Source organism: Nannospalax galili, unplaced genomic scaffold (genome assembly GCF_000622305.1).
Source record: "Nannospalax galili isolate Female #2095 unplaced genomic scaffold, S.galili_v1.0 scaffold33, whole genome shotgun sequence".
Taxonomy (NCBI): Eukaryota; Metazoa; Chordata; class Mammalia; order Rodentia; family Spalacidae; genus Nannospalax; species Nannospalax galili.
In genome coordinates, this window is record NW_008335436.1 from 3,109,309 (window position 1) to 3,128,256 (window position 18,948).

General features: G+C 38.1%; 1 protein-coding gene across 1 annotated transcript in view; it reads right to left on the reverse strand.

Moving 5' to 3' along the window:
- LOC103731729 (EGF-like and EMI domain-containing protein 1) overlaps positions 1-18,948 on the reverse strand; it is a 616,338-nt gene that overhangs the window by 31,141 nt on the left and 566,249 nt on the right. The window contains 2 exon segments of the mRNA XM_029562083.1: positions 8,297-8,419; positions 10,036-10,155. Coding sequence (XP_029417943.1) covers positions 8,297-8,419; positions 10,036-10,155 — 243 coding nt within the window.

Sequence of the window (18,948 nt, forward strand, 5' to 3'; positions counted from 1 at the left end):
CATGGTACTGGCACAAAAATAGACACATAGATCAATGGAACATCATTGAAGATCTAAACCTGAGTACACGCAATTTCAGCCACCTGATATTAGACAGTGGTGCCAAGAACACACAATGGAGGAAAGACAGCATCTTCAACAAATGGTGCTGGCAAAACTTGATATCCACCTATAGAAGAATGAAACTAGATCCTTATCTTTCACCTTGCACAAAAGCCAACTCCAAATGGATCAAAGGCCTCAGTGTGAAACTGGAAACCCTGAAACTATTAGAAAAAAATATTGGCACTAACTTACAAAGTATAGATGTACGAAAGGATTTTCTAAATCAGCAGCAGTTGCTCAGGAAGTAAGGTCATCAGAAAACAAGTGGGACCTCATTAAACTAAAAAGCTTCTGTACAGCAAAAGAAACAACCAAAAAAGTGAAGAGAAAACCCACAGAATGGGAAAAAAATCTTCACCAGTGACACATCTGACAGGGGTTTAACATCCAGAATACATAAAGAACTCAAAATACAAATAATCAAGAAACCAAATGGCCCAATTAAAACATGAGCTGAAGATCTAAACAGGTAGTTCTCAAATGAAGAAATAAAGATGGCTAAGAAACATCCCAACAAGTGTTCAACATCCAACATCATTAGTAATTAGGGAAATGCAAATTAAAACCACCCTAAGGTATCACCTTACTCCAATCAGACTGGCTAAGATCAAGAGAACAAATGATACCAAATGCTGGCGAGGATGTGGAGAAAGGGGATGCTCATTCACTGCTGGTGGGAGTGCAAATTCATGCAACCTCTATGGAAAACAGTGTGGAGAACTCTTAAAAAACTAAAAATGAATCTACCATATGACCTGGTTATACCACTCCTTGGCACATACCCAAAGGACTCATCCTATTGCAGAGACACTTGTACAACCATGTTTGTTGCTGCTCTTTTCACAATAACTGGGAGATGGAAATAAGCTAAGTGCCTCTCAACTGATGGTTAACAACAAATGTGGTATATTTACACAATGGAGTTCTATTCAGCAGTAAAGAAGGTGAAATAATGAAATTTGCAGGTAAATGGATGGATCTAGAAACTGTTATACTAAGTGAAGTAACACAGACTCAGAAAAACAAACGATGTATGTTCTCCCTCATATGTGGATCCTAGCACCAAATTCTTTTAAATCCCATGACCTTTTAATAAGATGATGCTATACAGCAGTCTCTTCTGCATGAAATAACTACCATCATCTCGACTTCAGCTGAGCCTGATCCTAAACATTGTCACAATTGGGCTTGTTGATGGTTGTGCTCATTCATTAAAGGAGGGCCAAGAAGGTCATTGGACCTTATCACATTATCAAACCACTCTTCCCAGCCAACTGAATGTAATTTGACCCTAATCACGCATGGACTCCTGGATTTGGGGAGGACTAAAATGTACAATCTGGGGAAGGCTGGAAAGAGAAGGCATGACCCATACTGGATAAAGGCTTTCCAGTTTGCATACCCTCAGGTCATACATACACCTCAGCAACCCCTCTGTTATCTTGGTAAGTAAGCTCAGTAAATTCATTGGTTCCCCAGTAAAACTTTAATCACTCATTGGCTGGACACTAGAACCTTGAAAGGGAATAAGTATTGCTTAGCATCCCCAAGAAAAGAGGTCTCACAATAGATGGAAAGTTTATTTTGTTAATGCTATTGTGTCTCATAATTATTTAAGGAAAAAAGAAAACAAGAATGTAAAAGATGTTAAAAGGAAATGGGAATGGAGATATTTTCTGAAGTAGAAAAAATGAGAAAGCCTAAGCAAGCGATAAAGATCCATTTAGGTTTGTTATGATATATGAAGGATGAGACAAAAACAATACACACATGATAATTAAAAGTACTATACTTGTGGAACTAACTTTATTGAAAGTTTAACAGCCATAGTTTGAGGCCTATACTAATATGGTCAGAGGGACCTAAAGGACAGTTTTTGCCCTTGCCCTCCAAGGTCGACTAATTTTCAGGGGACTATGGAACATCTCTCAAAATGTCCTGTAATTATGGTGAATCACCTGTCCTCTTGTTCAGAGAGGACATGGAGACCCCATGAGATGGACTTGAACCAGTGTCCAGTCTACAAAGAGGAAGTTCAACTCAGACAAAACATCTCATTCATGCTTCCAAGTGAAGCCAGACATGGTCAAGCAAGACCTTTGACTTATCTTCACATAGATGGAACTGGTAAAAGAAAGGAGCCAGGAGGTCCTCCCAAGCCCATGTGACCACTGAGAAACAGATCCTCAAATAGCTTTAAGTGTAAAAATAAAGTGATTTATTTGGGCAACTGCATGGTCTTAAACACCCAAAAGGAAAGTATAACCAATGAGTAAAGTCATCAGTATATTTCTTTAAGAGTTCAAGGGATTACACTTTCCAGAATTTAAGCTTAAGTCTATATAAAAAGTTATTTAAACAATTATTTCTCGTTGATGATTTTGTTCCCAACCAGAAAGTACTGCTCAGATGTAAGACTTCAAATTTTGGTCTCCAATACTGTAGTGCCCACCTGTAGCTAAGGGAGACAACCAACTATTGTTCTAAAATGATGGATAAATTTGTTTTCTCCCCCTATCTAGAAGCTTTTGAGAGGGAACTGAGATTCTAACCACTCCAACAGGTATTGAAATACATGAAAGCAAATCCTGAATCCATCACTCTAGATTCCAGCCTTGGAAGACAAAAGAAAAATGAGGAAGAACCCAATAGAGGGATGCTTTTGGAAACCCTTGTCAAGGAACTCCAATGGACTCATATGAACACTTGAAAATTTCCCTGTTCTGACTTTTTTCTAGTTCCGTGTCTAGAACTTGTAATTGTAATTATGCTTACCTTTACTTCCCCTTCATATTGCCTATTCACCAGTCAAGGACTTTCTTTTCCCCCTAGAGATAAGAGTTATACAATTTGGAAGACTTTTAGATAGACCCACTGAAGGGGTACTCCAGTTGCCTCACCCTGCGTCCCTGTTCAGCATGGAAGAAGCCAGAGCAGTCTGCGTCCCGATTCCCTATCCGCAATTTGCCCCTTCAGAGGATGGCATTATAAGAATAGGAGGTAGGAATTGGCTAGGCAGTTAGGGTAAAAAGACCCAAAAGAAAAGTAGCATGTTTCTTGGCTAAAACTCACAATGTCCTTGGGCTTCTTAGCAACCTACTCCATTCCAAATGCCAAAAATGTCAAAAATATTTGGGAATTTTTATCTAATCCTTATAAGATTTCAGGGTTACCTCTTCAGAATGGGGAATGATAGAGTAACCAAAAGCCCCATTAAAAAAATTGAAGAAGAAAAAATAGTACATGAAGTTATCAGAAAAAAGTGATGGGGAGGTATGGGAGGAGTTGGAGGGGAGGGAGTGGGCATGGATTTGATCAAAACACCTTATATGCATGTATGAAAGTCTCAATAAATTATTTATTAAAAAAATAAAAACAAATGATACCATAGTAACTTCATGAAAAATGTATGGAATTAAAGGATGTCCAAGCTCGGTGTGGTGACACATACTGGTAATCCCAGCATTTGGAAGACAGAGTCAGGCTTGGTCCAGTTCCAGTCCAATTTGAGCTACAAAGCAACTTTTAGGCTCAACTATATTACAATGTCTCAAAATAAAAAAGACCTTAGATCTATAACTGCTCACAAGAAGAAAGCTGCAAGTTTGATTTCTTTATCTAGTTGGTAAACAATGACCAGGTTTCAGACCTTATAAAAATTATTCTTGGGTGAGGGATAGAGCTCAGTGGGTAAAGAAGCTTATAACCAAGAGTAATCTCCTGAGTTTAGTTCTTGGGCCACATATGGTGAAAGGAACAAAAGGACTCCTGAATGTTGTCCTTTGACCTCCACACAAATGTCTTGGCTGATAGACACATACAAACACCCAGCATGCACTAAAATATAAACAATGTTTAGAAGTCATGCTTAAAATTAGAATGACAATCCTTTCCTTCTTGTATGTGGAGAATATGTCATTTGCTTGATATATAAAATATGCACTCCGTGTATCTAATGACATAATGTTAATTTGTGAAGAAAGTCTTACCTAGTAAAGAAATACATGGAACTTTCTGAATTCTGATCACAACATAGTGAGAGTGAGTTCAGAGCACACTGAGGATTTAATGGTTATATTGTAAAATTTTTCAAGACTTTCTCTAAAGAAAATATGGGACCATAAAGACTTTTCTAGGAAAAAGTAAAAGCAGTTACCCTAAATATACTTATTAGATATGTGTATACAATTCACTGCTAAATATTATGCTCTGAAAATATTCTCTCTGCACATAGGCTTTGAAAAACCTAAAAATACAAATTGTCACTGAGAGAGATTTGTATGTCATTAGTAAATATAGAGGTCTGGAGATGACCGTAGGAAGGACTTAGTCAGATAGTCACATAGGGAAGGAAATGTCAAAATGCATTTCTAACTAATATATTCAACTCTAAGGCAGATTGCTTTCTCAAGTATATTCCACTGAAAGTGTTTGACTCATAATCCGTCATTAAAAATGATCACTTCTTTCATGATAACCAGTGCTGTGTAGTCAGATTGCAAGATTCGTTTTAGAAATTTATAAAACATGCTTATCCCCTAAACTCTGGATATATTTAATAACCAAATATTAATAAGAAAAATTCCATTCATGTTTTTCTTTTTCTAATAGGAATCCTCTAGGAATTAAAAAAGAGCTCAATTTCAGAAAAAGTTATATCTAATTAGGAGCCAGTCTCCCTCCCATCTTATTTACTTTGCTCTTTAAAGGGCAAATATCACTGTAATGAAACCACAGTATATAAACAGTTGAAATGTACCAATGGACTTGAAAGCTACATTGGAAAACCTAGCAGCAGAATTCTAGGAGGAAAATGAATTTAATAACTTTTAATGGTGCTCCATGCGAAGAAGCTTGATAAGAATGCTAGAATATTCATTTTGTCCAGCATTCTACTTTTGCTGCTTCTGTAACACCAAAACAATCATATAATGCGTAGATGCAGTTGGTGAAGGTAGAAGTCTAGTTTACGCAGTGTTGAAAGTCCGTTGTTCAAGTTCCAGTCCTGCCACTTAGCGATTTCTATTATTAGATTATTGGTTTTAGCACTCTTTTAGGTTTATTTTTTTTTCTGTAATAAAAACACTGATCAAACCCAAGTTGGTGAGGAAATGGTTTATTTTATCTTACATCTCCCAGATCACAGTTCATCACTGAGGGAAGTCATGGTAAGAACTCAGGACAGGAACCTGGAGGCAGGAGCTGGAGCACAGGCCATGGAGGCATGCTACTTACTGGCTTGCTCCTCTGGCCTGTGCTCAGCCTGCTTTCTTATATAATACAGGACCACATGCCCAGGGTGGCACCACTCACAGTGGGCTGAGCCCTCCAACATTACTCAACAATCAAGAAAATATCCCACTGACATGGCCACAGGCCAGTGAAATGGAGGAAATTCCCCAGTTGAGGCTCCCTCTTCCCAGGTATGCCAAGTTGACAACTAAAGCTGTCCACACAAGCACTAAATGGATATTTCACTAAGATAAGAAAGAGTCAAAAGGATATATTTGGGACAGACTAGCTATCAACAGTCCAGTGTTAGTTCTATTCAGATTTCAGTGACTATTGGTTACACAAGTGGGACTGCTAAGTACATAGTTCAGTAATGTCGTTAAAAGGAGAGAAGTTAGAAACACAAATTTGATAGAGAGTTAGAACAGAGGAAGACTAAAAAAATGGAAGAGAACAGAAAGAAAGAGAGATTTTCAAGAGCAGTGAAGGTAGTCAAACACTCAGTGATGCCGAGAGGTCAAGCAGGGTAAAACCAGTGAGGATATAATTTCACCTGGTAGCACTGAGGGATAGAGATGGAAGGATCATGGAGGGAAAGAGATGGAAGAGACTATGGAGAGATAGAGATGGAAACCTGGTCAATACGAGCTGATGAGAAAATGAGAGGGCTGAGAAATAGGACATACTGATTTTAGCCAACAAAATCTTTGCTATACAAATTCTAGTGAGATGTGAGCTCATCTGAGGGTACTTTAAAAGTAGAAAGTACTCAGACATGTTGTTTTGTATGTTAATAATGATATTTTCAGATAGAGCAATGATGATTCCAAAAAGATTAGAATGATTTTGAGCCAATATTTTGAGAGCATAAAGAAAATAGAAACCGATAGGCCAGGGGAGGAGATGGCCTTGACCAATTCCTGCACACTAACAGAGTGGATGCTTTCCCTATTGATTCTATGGGAGGTTTGGGGAGACTTTTCAGGTTGCATCCATTTAGTAATTCACACCCATGTTTTGATGCTATAAGAGACAAGATAAGATAAAGCAAAAGTAAAGGGAGATTATGAAAAGATTTAGAAAAGAAAGGGAGTATTTGTTTAGACAGGATCTTATTATATAGCCAAGGCTGGCCTCCAACTCATGATCTTCCTGTCTCAGCCTCTTGAATCCTGAGATTCCAGGCATTCACCAACATACCCAGTTAAAAGTGTTTAATATAATGTAAGTGAACATGGCAGAATATGGTAGTATGGATTTTTCTAGCCATACTGCTGAGTCACTTGAAATATTTACAGCGCTTAATACAAAACCCTGTTAATGTATTTTGCTTTGAATGAAGCTACACTCACTTGGTAGAGCAGAATTATGAACTACAGAAAGAAAACAAACCATTGAGTAAAACCAGTTTCTGACAAGAAGAAGTATATTGCTAATGAGCCAAGACCACATTAGAGGCAGAAATGAAGAATCTGCAATAGAAAAAAACTACAGCAGCTGTGGTCATTGAACAAGACCTTCACAACGTACAGGGAGCCAAACGTCAGGCATACATTGGGGGGAGGTGTCTCCAGGATCTATCCCTTAATGAGGAACTATCAGCTCTTGACGGCTGCTGGGAGAGGGAGAATCATTCCTTTTTTTCTCATGTGTGTGTGTGTGTGTGTGTGTGTGTGTGCCCCCTGGTAGGTTTCCCATGCTCCAGTGAATGGCTCTACACCTACACACATACGGTCCACACTAATTGCACTTAGTAGTTTATGGAAAAATCAAAGACATGGCCTTGAAAGGGGGACATTTTACAGAGATATGGGAAAAGTTGGAAGAGCAAAAAGGAGGTGGTGGTGGTGAATGTGATCACATTTCACGATTTCTCAAGGATATTCTCAAGGATAAAGGAAAAATTATGATAGGAAAAATAAAAGATGGGGGTTGGGAAAGATAGCTTAGCAGTTAGGAGCACTTCATTGAATTTGGTTTCAGCACCCATAAGGTGGTTAGCTAGAGTTTGTAACCAGTTCCAGGGAGTCCAATGCCCTCTTATGGCTTCCACTGGCATTGCATGCTTGTGATGCATTTACATATATGCAGGTAAGACAACAATACACGTAAAATGTAAATAAATTTATAAAAGGAAAAACACTCTGCAGCTTGAAAAGGATAGAGGCAGAAGTGGAGAAGATGGGAATTGCTGATGGATTGGTATTAGACAGCTCTAAGCTTAGTCAAGTAGGCCATGTGCTCATTTATGTGGCTTGGAGTTGAAAAGGACGTATCTGTATTAGCAGTTACAAGTGACAACTCAGCAGGTTAGCATTTTTAATATATTCTAAATAAGGGACATGTTAAGTTAAATGACTGGGCTGAGATGGAAATAAAGTATGGTTGGGGGAGAAGGATAGCACTTACTTGGAAGGGAAATGAGAGGAATTCAGTGAAGAGAATGCATAGTACAGTGAACCACTTAAAGAGGCGTGCGTAATTTGTCAAGCTCAGGAGAAGGGTCACCATGGAAGGTCCACACTCGCATCCAATGCGCCTGGCAGGCAGTTGCAGTGACAGCTTTCCTTCCTCTGATGCTTTCCTCGCTCCTATTAAAGCTTTGAGCCTTGCATTGGCATCTTTAGTGTTTAGCAAATATTGCTAGCATCAATGGTGCAAGAAGGCAGATGCTACCCAAAGTAACTGAGCCCCAGGAATTTCAAATCAGAAAATCTGAGATTTGGCCCTCATTGACTACATCATGCACCATTATGCAAAGAAGTTCCTATCTGATTGTTTCCTCAACAATGAAAAGAATCGGGCCACATTTCCCAGCCTCCACCCTCACTTTATCCCACTGGGGAACATACTCAGGAGCTTCTACTTGGCACAGATCTTCAATATCATTCTTTCAAATTTTACTCTTGTGCCATACTTATAAAATGTCACTCCTTATGCTGACATTGTTGCTACTTACTGTAACAGTGTTTTCTATCAGCTCCTAGCTCAAAGCCAGGGTGGCAGGCACAAGTGAAAGAGCCTTCTGAGTTCACACAGTGATGAGCACAGGGAGGGAGCCCTTCAGCACACTCGTTTATATCTGCAGAGAGAGACACAGCAACTGTCTTAGCAGCTCCAATTAAGGCTTATTTGTAAGTTGTAAAAAGTGAATCAACTGTTCCCCCATCTCACCCCTAACACTCAATGTAACAATAAATACCATGGGCTCCATATACTTTGTGTGAAAGGGCATTTATTAAATATACCAACTACTTAAGACTTTCCATCCAGTGTTGGTCTGATGCTCTCAAGTACTTTTTTCTATTAGAACAAACTGCTATTAATTAAAGAATAAAGATGTGAGAAAGGAACAAAGATAGTTGTAATCCATTCTTTAACAATTAAAGTAGAAATAATTGTAGATTGACTATGTGAATATATTTTGTTCTTAAATAGAAATATTAACTCCTTGTTTTAAATTGGAAGATGCAATCATGGGCAAATCCAATCTGGGGGTGTACCCTATAATAACAATTGACCGGTCCATGTACATTGTTCTATTATAAATGGGTGTAGAGGTGCTGGTATCATATCTTCTGAAACTGATCATTTCATTTTGGTATGATTTCAAATTTCTCAACTTCTTCCTCTTAACAAAAGCAGTCTTGTTACTTTTTCTAACCAGCACATCCTCCTTTTTTTGCAGAACTGAATGCCATCTCCCCATTCTCATGATTTGTTAAGCCTAAAGCATGCAGGGACATTGAAAATAGATCTTTAGGATCAATGTATTGGATATTAATATAAAAGTCTGAAAAACTGAAAGTCATCTATGTTTCTGTTAATCCTATTTGTCCATTTTCAACAAATATTCTTGAAGCTCCTGCTCTGTCTGGTCTGCGAGATGCTGAACCAGAAGTGTTCTGAGAAATGAGGAAAAGAAGAATTTCTTGTCAGAATAATATGTTAAAAATCCACTAAATCTTTATTTTTGAAAAAAAAATCAACTAACATCACATTGATTTTTATGTCTAGTTCCTTTTCAATTTCTCAAAATGTTTATCAGTCCTGTGAGTCAGAGAACATTTTGCTGTTTTCATAATTAATCCAAATAAACTGTTTCTCATTTCACAAAAATGCCATGATAAAAATGAAAGATTCTGTAGTTTCTCAGAAGTTATTAAAACAAAGACTCTCCCACAGGAACTCCTTCATTTATTGGTGCCAGTCATGAAACAATTTATCCCTTTCATCTCTGAATTGAAGTACGTCTGTTTTGCTATTTCTAGGAAACGGAAATGTGTAACCTTGTATTTATAGTTTCTTTCTTTCTCATTTTAATTATTCCTAACTTCTGAGAGAACTCATTTGCACATACTTGTTTTTCAAAGGTTATCCCCACCTTCTGTAGTATATAATCAAAAACTCCCTATGTGGTTATGCAGGGTTTTGAAATATTAATTCTAGAATAAAAAACAGAACACAAAAAGCATTAATTCTGAAACCGCACTAGGTCATTTTTTGTGGTAACTAAGAATTTTATGACTTTCTTATAACATTATAAAATACCTTTCAGAGTAATCAAATAAGAATTTAAGTGTTCATTTTTGGCATAAATGGAAATACCTTTTCTCCTAGCTGTTCCAACTACTCAAAACTGACTAGTACAAAATTTCAAACCACTGTGCAATTAAGCCATCAGCTTAAGCCTCCTACCTTCACAGGCCTTTTTGTCTTCAGACAGCTGGTACCCACTGTGGCAGGCACACCTGGCCACACCATTCTCACTCCGGCATATGTGAGCACAACCATTCCCACCTGTGCAGGGGTCCATTTCTGAAAGCAATTAAATGGTGATAGTTTACAATTAACTCAGTTTAGAAAGATGTGCAGAGTGAAGGGATGAACAAAGAAAATTCAAGAAGACACTAGTTATTGCTTTCCCCCTTAAAGATGATGTGCTGGACAGCTTCAGTTGTCAACTTGACATACCTGGGAACAGGGACCTTTAATTGGGTAGTTGACTCTATCACATTGGCCCCTGGGCATGTCTGTGAGGCATTTTCTTGATTGTTGAATGATGTAGGAAGGCCCAGCCCACTGTGGGTGGTGCCATCCCTGAGAAGGTGGTCCTAGACTGTATAAGAAACCAGCTAAGCACAAACTAGGCGTAGGGAGTGTTGATCTATGGTCTCTGCTTCAGTTCCTGCTTCCAGGTTCCTGTTGTGCTTGAGTCCCCCCCCCCCTTGGTTTCCCTCAATAATGGACTTTGGTCAGAAGTGTAAGATGAAATAAACAATTTCCTCCCCTTGGTTGCTTTGGTTAGTGTTTTATCACAATAGAAAGTAAGTAGGACAGATGGTTTAGGATTCCAGAGTTCCTCCCACAATCCTATGGAATTCATTCAACAAGAAACTAAGCAATGCCCTAAGACAGGTTACATGCTTGCTGTATAAGGTCACTCTGCAACATTCCTTGCCTCCACTCCTAAGAGGGGACAAAAGACAGGAGTAAACAGGACATCAGAGCCCCTGGAACTAGAGTTACAGAAGGTTGTTAGCTACCATGTGGGTCCTGGGAATTGAACCCGGAAGCTCAGCAAAAGCAGCCAGTGCTCTCAAGTGCTGAGTCATCTCTCTGGTCCCCTAAAAAGAATATTTGAAAAAAGAAAATTAAATGCATGATACACCACCTCACATTGTTTAAAAAGACAAAATGAAACACGTGTTGGCTAGAATATGGAGGAAAAGAGCCTTGCTCTTGTTAATATCAGTTAGTAAAATAGTACCAATAACACTATGGAAGTTCCTCAAAAAATTAAAAACAATTCTGCTGGATGATTCACTTTTCTTACTTCTGCATGTACCTAGTCAAGAAAAATAAAATCCGTCTATCTGGTTTTAGTGTTCATTGTATTATTTATGATAGACAAGATACGAAATCTATTCAAGCTCCATTAAGTGATGAATGAATATAAAGAAATGGATAAAAAATACATACACCTATGCATACACGCAGTGGGATACAAAAACAGTTTTTTAAAAGTCTTATTATGCTCAATAACATGGTTGAACCTTGAGGACCTAAGGTAATTAAAAAGCCAAGCCCAGAAAGGAAAATATGAAATTATCTGATTTCTATGTGTGATTTGCAAAAGTCTAATTCACAGAAGCAGGAGGCAAATGTTAGGGTCTGGAGGTTGTGCAAAAGGAAAGAAAAATTCTAGTCAAAGGATCTGAAGTTTTAGCTATGCAGCATGAGTTAGTTGAGGAGAGTTACTTCATAGCACAGTGAGTAAAATGCCGCATTTTATACTTGAACATTACTAAATATATCTTCAATGTTCTCATCACCAAAAGCTATTCCTGTGAGGTGATGGTTATGTTAATTAGCTTGATTTAATATTTTTACAGCGCATATATTTATCAAAGCATGTTGTCCACTGGAAACGTACATTTTATTTATTTTTATTCATTTAAAAAATTTTATTGATCTTTTGTAATTTTATACATCAGTTCTTAATCAAATTTAGACCCCCTCCCCCATCCACATCTCCCCATGTCCTCACCAGATCTCGTGTGTTCCACCATATATACTACGTCCTATCCACTCAAGAATTTGTATCCAGATGTCTTTCAGTGTAAATTGGTCCACTGGAGTTTAGTCAGTCCATCTAGAGATCATATGTAAGACATACTCTCCCTCACCCATTAGCAATCAGTCTCCAATAGTTCTCAGTCTAGGACTGGCCTGCTGCCCATTTCTCTCCTCCCCTCTTGATCCTTGTTTAATTGAGTTGGCATGGGTCCTGTGCCACAAGTTCACATGTGCAAGCTTCTAGTGACCTGAAAGCCTCTGCATCTCTGTGTTCATAAACCAGCCCTGGCTCTTACAATTTTTCTGCTCCCTCTTCTGAAATGGTCCCTGAGCGATGGGTGGGCGAGTTTCAATAAAGTAGTCCTATCCAAGAATACACACTCTTAGTCTCTAAAACTTGGCCAGCTGTGGCCTTCTGTGTGCATCACACTCCATTATATAAGGAAGCTTTACTGGTGAGAGTTGAGAGATGCATTAGTTTTCTCTCTACTCCTTGTTCCACTATGTTCCATGAGCCTTAAGTGTAGAGGTTCAACTCTAGATGTGTCACCTAGGACTGGGCATGTCTCAGATGTGTATTGTGTCTGACCAGTTGTGGAATTCTGCAGTAGCCTCTATCTGTTGCAAAAGAAGATTTGATGAGATTTTTATTCATTTTTAGTTGTTTTTTTTCAATATAGTTTCATCTAATTTTTGAGGATTTCATACATCTTAATCATATTTAGAACCCCTTCCATATCTCTACCCCCATAGCCTGCCCATTGCATTTTGTGCATTCTGTCATATATATCAAGGCCTTTCCAGTCACGTTTGTATACCAAGATGTCCCTTGGTATATGTTTAGTATTTTTTTAAACATTTCATTCTCTTTTCAGCTGGGCAGGGGAGGCAGCATGTCATGGCACATGTGTGGAAATCAAAGGACAACTTGGGTGGGATTTAGTTTTTCCCTTCCACCATTAGGGTCTTCAGGCTTGTGTAACAAACACCTTTGCCTGCTGATCCATCTTATGGGCCCAGTTTTTTAAATTACCTAGCCTCAGTAAGGCTAGGTGGAAAGAGAAAACTGAGTGTAATAAAGCAGAAAAACCTTCAGAAAATAATCAGCATTTACCTACTGCATTATTACACACAGGTTTAGCCACAGACTTCCATAGTCTATATTACAGATGTGCTGGACAGATACATTCTTGAGTTATTTACTGAATGAAACTCATGCCTACTTTGTAAACTTTGATGGTGGCAAATTTATATCTCTGAAATACCATGAAAAATCTCCTTTAGAAACTGTAAATATATACTTTGTCAACTAAAAATTATTTTATTATAATCAATGATCCAATTTTAAATTTAACCCCAGTAATTTTAAGGGCTTTGAAAAGGCATCATTTGAAGCCAGGCATGGTGGCACATGCCTTTAATCCCAGCACTCAGGAGGTAGAGGCAGGCAGATCTCTGTGAGTTCAAGGCCAGCCTGGTCTACATAGTGAGTTCCAGGACAGCTGGGGCTAAAGGGAGACCCTGTCTCAAAAAGACCAAGCTAACAACAAAAAAAATGCATCGTTTGAAAATTTCATGCATGCATATAATGTGACTTGGTGAAATCCACCCCACTCACTCCCATCCAACTCCTCCCATACCTTCCCCACTACGTTCGGTTCCAAGTTCATACACTGTTTTAAACACACTGAGTCTAGTATGTACGTGGATGTAGGCCCATCTACTAGAGTACGGGTAGCCTCTTAGGGGCTACATCCAAAGAAACCTAGTGTTCCTTCCCCAGCAGCCATCAGTTGCAGATCTCACCTCAGCTAAGGGGGGGTGGGTCTTTACTCCCTCTTTATCCATGCTGGATTTCTGACCAGCGTTCTCTGTATGTTTTGTGCACAGAGTCATAGCTGCTGTGAGTTCTTGTGTGCAACGATTCTGTCATCTCCAGAAAACACTGTTTCCCAGTTTCTCTGGCTCTTAGAGTCTTTCTACTCCCTCTTGCTGGATGATCTCTAAACCTGTGGGAGAGGGAGGGATGCAGATGTCCCATTTAGGGCTGAACATTCCCATCTCTTTGCTCTCACTCGAGGGTACTATTTTTTCCCTTCAGGCTTTCCTGGGAACACTGTTTTCAGAGCTGAAGACATCTAGAATAATTACAAATATTATGGACCATATCTGAGTAATTTTTGTTTCAGTGATGCTGTGTTCCACCACACTCATGTTAAGCTTTCTCAGGGTTCGAATCCTCAAGGACTCCATTATATTTGTGAAGGCATTTCCACATCAGAGCCTACATCTCATCTACATGTTGAATCTTTTCTTGACCTTTAAAAATGTTATTATATATACAGTTTTTCTACTCATAAAAACAAAGTGTTCCCCTTTGATGAAATATACATATGCATAATCAGTGTGCATATTCATACAAGAGGGTATGATACCATCTTACTAGGAAACATGAATTGGGCCTAATAAATTTGGGCTTAATTAAAAGACATATTTTGGTTATAACGGAAAATGAAACCATTCACTCTAAAACCTAATGATATTTAAAATACAATGGACTTTTCATCTGGTAATATTCTCATAATGTAAAGGATATCTGGGACTGAGCTAGTTCTCTTCTTTGAACCAATTTCTTTTCCTCATTTAAAAGTCAGTGTAGCTGTCATCACCTGCTCAAGACTTTCTCCACCAGCTCTAGACTGGTTTAGACGTTTGTCTCTTTGTTTTTCTTAATTACTCTAGCTTTCTTTACCATTGTGCCACTATAATTTTCCCTCATACACGGACGGATCTTTCCACTAGTTCTGAGCTGACTGAGGGCAGAGATTTCTGAGTTTTCCACAGAAATAACTCCTTAGCTCTAACACCAGTGCTTGGCACAGAGTAGAGTCTTAAGTGTACCTCTTATGTGAAGGAGATGGGAGACAAAGCAACATGTGAAGGAATGGGGAAGTTGGTGAGCAGGGTTTTCTCTCTGGTCAATACTGTTTTTTCCAGGTCTCTAGAAAGAAATCCTCAAAGCAAAAACGAAATAAAATAATCATTTGGTGCATGTTCTTTAAAGAGAGAGAATAGCCCTTCAAAAAAATTCTCCTTTAGATTTTCCTTTCATGTTTTGCTCATTACTAATATTCATTTCATGGGCTCACTTTATGTGTTCAAGGCCCTTAGAGAGTCAAGACTTATTTCTCACACAGCATTGCGAATTGCTTTCATCTAGTCCTAGATAAAATGCAAGAGCTCTGTTTAGTTCATGTAGGGAAGTGCATTTGCCTTTGGAACTTCTACAGCTTAATGAGCTGCGTGCTCACTTTAAAGGTTGTCTAAACCAACTTGCGTTTGGCCATTATAAGGCTTGCAAGAATGTTTAATACATGAAATGCTCACTAAGAGCTTAACTGAGATCCATAAAAGGTAGTATCTTGGTTTATGGGAAAATTAGACTATTCAGCATAGCATGAGACTTTGCCTTGACTAAATGGTGAAAGTAGCCACATATTCCTATGCAGCATTACCTCAGTGTAGCCATCACTATGGCAATTGTTGGGTTACAAACTGCAGGCCCTAATGCTTGGCATTCATTATCAGCAGTAGTAGTTCACCATCTACAACCGTGATGTCTAGTTCAGCCATAGAGCCAGTTTCTAGCACCAATGCAGCCAACTCACAGACGACATCAAGTGTTTGGTAACCAGTGTTATGTTCTCTGAGATCCTTGATGACTATTTGCTTTGTGAAACATTAATTGATATAGCAAGAAAAAAAATTGATAAGAACTAGACATTGCTTTTAAGTCTATAATAATTTTTTTTCAATAGCCATGTTGCATTTACTATATTGAGTTTTATTTCTAAAAGTCAGCACATAGGCATTAGCAACCATCAAGGTGGGGGAAGGTTGTAATGACCTGTGCATGTGTCATTTGACCAAGAGACTTTGGATAAGCCTTAGTTCCATTTCTGAAAAAGCCGTGTCATCCTCTCACTGAAAATATCTTCTTTCATACCTTGGGTTCATAACAACTTGTCGTGATTCAAGCAACTCAACATTTACATGCATTATCATTTTTAAAAGATTCATTTTTTATTCTTAATTTTGTGAATATGTGTGCTTGTGTGTATAGAATGTGCACATTGTAGTATACATGCTCACAGAAACCAGAACCATGGATCATTCCACACGGAGCTGGAGTTACAGGTGGTTGTCAGCCACTTATAATGGAAACTGACCTTGGTCCTCTGCAAGAGTAGTATGCACTCAGCTGGTGAGCCAGTTCTCCAGCCTCACATACATTATCTTCCACTTCTAACCTTATGGAATATGTGCTATTATTATTCTCCAGTAGCAGGTGAAGAAATCATAGAATCAATTAGTTCAATATCACAGTGAGTTAAAGTGCTATGATTCTAACTCAAAGTCTAATCCTAATATCCTTTATACCACCAGGTCACATCACATTTCTAATAAGCTGAGGTTACCAAAAATAAAAGAAAAATATGCTACATGTGTAAGTGTGCGTATTGTGTGTGTGTGTGTATGTGTGTGTATGTAGGAAGAGAAGAAGGAGGGGGAGGGGGGGAGGGACAAGAGGAACAACTGGGATCTATTTGACATTGGTTGTGTGTAGCACAAGGCCGTGGAGCTCACACATAATGTCAGATAGCGAAAACCTGATGTGTGTGTGTGTGTATGTAGGAAGAGAAGAAGGCGGGGGAGGAGGAGAGTGACAAGAGGAACAACTGGAATCTATTTGACATTGGTTGTGTGTAGCACAAGGCCGTGGAGCTCACACATAATGTCAGATAGCGAAAACCTGATGTGTGTGTGTGTGTGTGTGTGTGTGTGTGTGTGTGTGTATGTGTAGGAAGAGAAGAAGGAGGAGGAGGAGGAGGACAGTGACAAGAGGAACAACTAGGATCTGTTTGACATTGATTGTGTGTAGCACAAGGCTGTGGAGTGCACATAGAATGTCGGATAGGGAAAACCTGATTCCAGTGTTGTGAATGCTTTCTCCTTAAAGAAGTGATGCATACTGGGTAGGTGGATGAGAAAAGAGTGATTTTGAGATAAATTGGTAACATTGACTCATTTAAAAAACAGAGGAAATGATAGACTGAATCTCGATTTTCAGCTTTTCTATGTGGAAATTGTCACATATTTACTATCTAATAGCAAGTAAAATAGATATACATCAATGAAAGCTATTTAAAACCTATTACTTGTGTCATGTTGGACAGACATTGGAGTACTCAAATGTTTCAAAAGTACTACTATAGCTTAATGTCCTCCACAAATAATTTCCATGTAGGTAAGACATTTCCAGATATACTAATACTGAAAACAAGCATGTTACAAAATTATTTTAAAGCAATGTAAACACAATCCTTTACATATTTGCAAATACACTTGGTCACTGAAAGCCATTTGACCTTAATCTTCTTATATAATTTATTTAGCTTCTGATTGATCATTGCAATTATCAATATCAAGTTAATATATTTTAGGACATGCTTCTACAAAAATAGGAATTATGGGTCAGTTTCCAGGTGTGGTTTAAGCAATCATCAACATCCTACTAGGAGTCTGTCAGGTAGTCAAGACACTTTTATGGCCTTAAAACATTTTATAAAATCTGCATTTTTCAAAATTTTTGTCAAGTTTGACTCATATGAATCATCTTTCCTTCTTCTAAAACATAACTCTGAGGTTAAAGAAAGCAACTATTTTTTTCTGAATTCATTCAGAAGTTTATCCCTATTTTCCTTCAGTTCTTTGTGTGTTGTTTAAATTAACTGAATTCTTTAATCATGTTTATAATTGTTCTTTTGAGTTCCATGTCCTACATTATCTCTAGGGGGTTCTCATGGTATTCCTCTAGAGTACTATTGGTATTTGGTGGGAATATGTTCTTTTGGTTTTTCATGTTATTATTTTTTCTCTGTGATTTTGACATGTGAATTTCTTTTGCAGTTTCTGATTCTTGTGTGAGACTCAGGCCTTCAAGTTTAGGTCTGCTTCTTTTTGTGAACTTTATCTGGACCACTCAAGCAAAGATTATGAAAAATTTAAGAAATCACAAGAATGGAATATGCAGGAATTGTATGACACCATAAAAAGACCAAACTTACAAATTATAGGCATACAGGAAGGTGAAGAATCCCAAGATAATGGCATGGACCAGATCTTCAACAGAATCATGGAAGAAAATTTCCCATAATTAAAGAAAGACATGCCCATACAAATACAAGAAGCATATAGAACACCAAACAGACAGGACCAGAAAAGAAACTCACCATGGCACATCATAGTAAAAACACTACACTTACAAAACAAAGATAATTCTGAAAGCTGCAAAAGAGAAACAACAAGCCACATATAAAGGAAAACCCATTAGGATTACAGCTGACTTTTCAGTCAAACTATGAAATCCAGAAGAGCCTGGACCAAAGCATTCCTAGTTTTAAATGATCACAGATTCCAACCCAGATTACTACACCCAGTCAAAAAGTCTATTATAGTCAAAGGGAAAAAAAAATCTTCCACAACATAAATAGGCTGAAGGAATTCATGTCCACAAAACCAGCCCTTCAGAGATTTCTGGACGCAATACAGAGAACTGAAGAAAGGAATGACTATACCCAAGGGGTTGTGGAAAGAAATCCAATGAAGGTATAATTGTGGAAAGGTACAGCTATATCAAGAATGTAAACAGAAATAAAAGTGACAGGATTCACTACCCATCGTTCATTAATAACTTTAAATATTAATGTACTGAACTCCCTAGTCAAAAGACACAGACTATGTGAATGGATTAAGAAACAAAACCCATCTTTTTGTTGTCTGCAAGAAACTCATCTCACTTTCAAGGACAGACACTACCTTAAGATGAAAGGACTGAAAAAATTATACCAAGCAAATGGTACTAAGAAAAAAACAGACATTGAAATTCTAATATTTGACAAAATAGACTTCAAACTAAAACTAATCAGAAGACATAAAGAGGGCTACTTCATTCTGCTCAAAGGAATAATC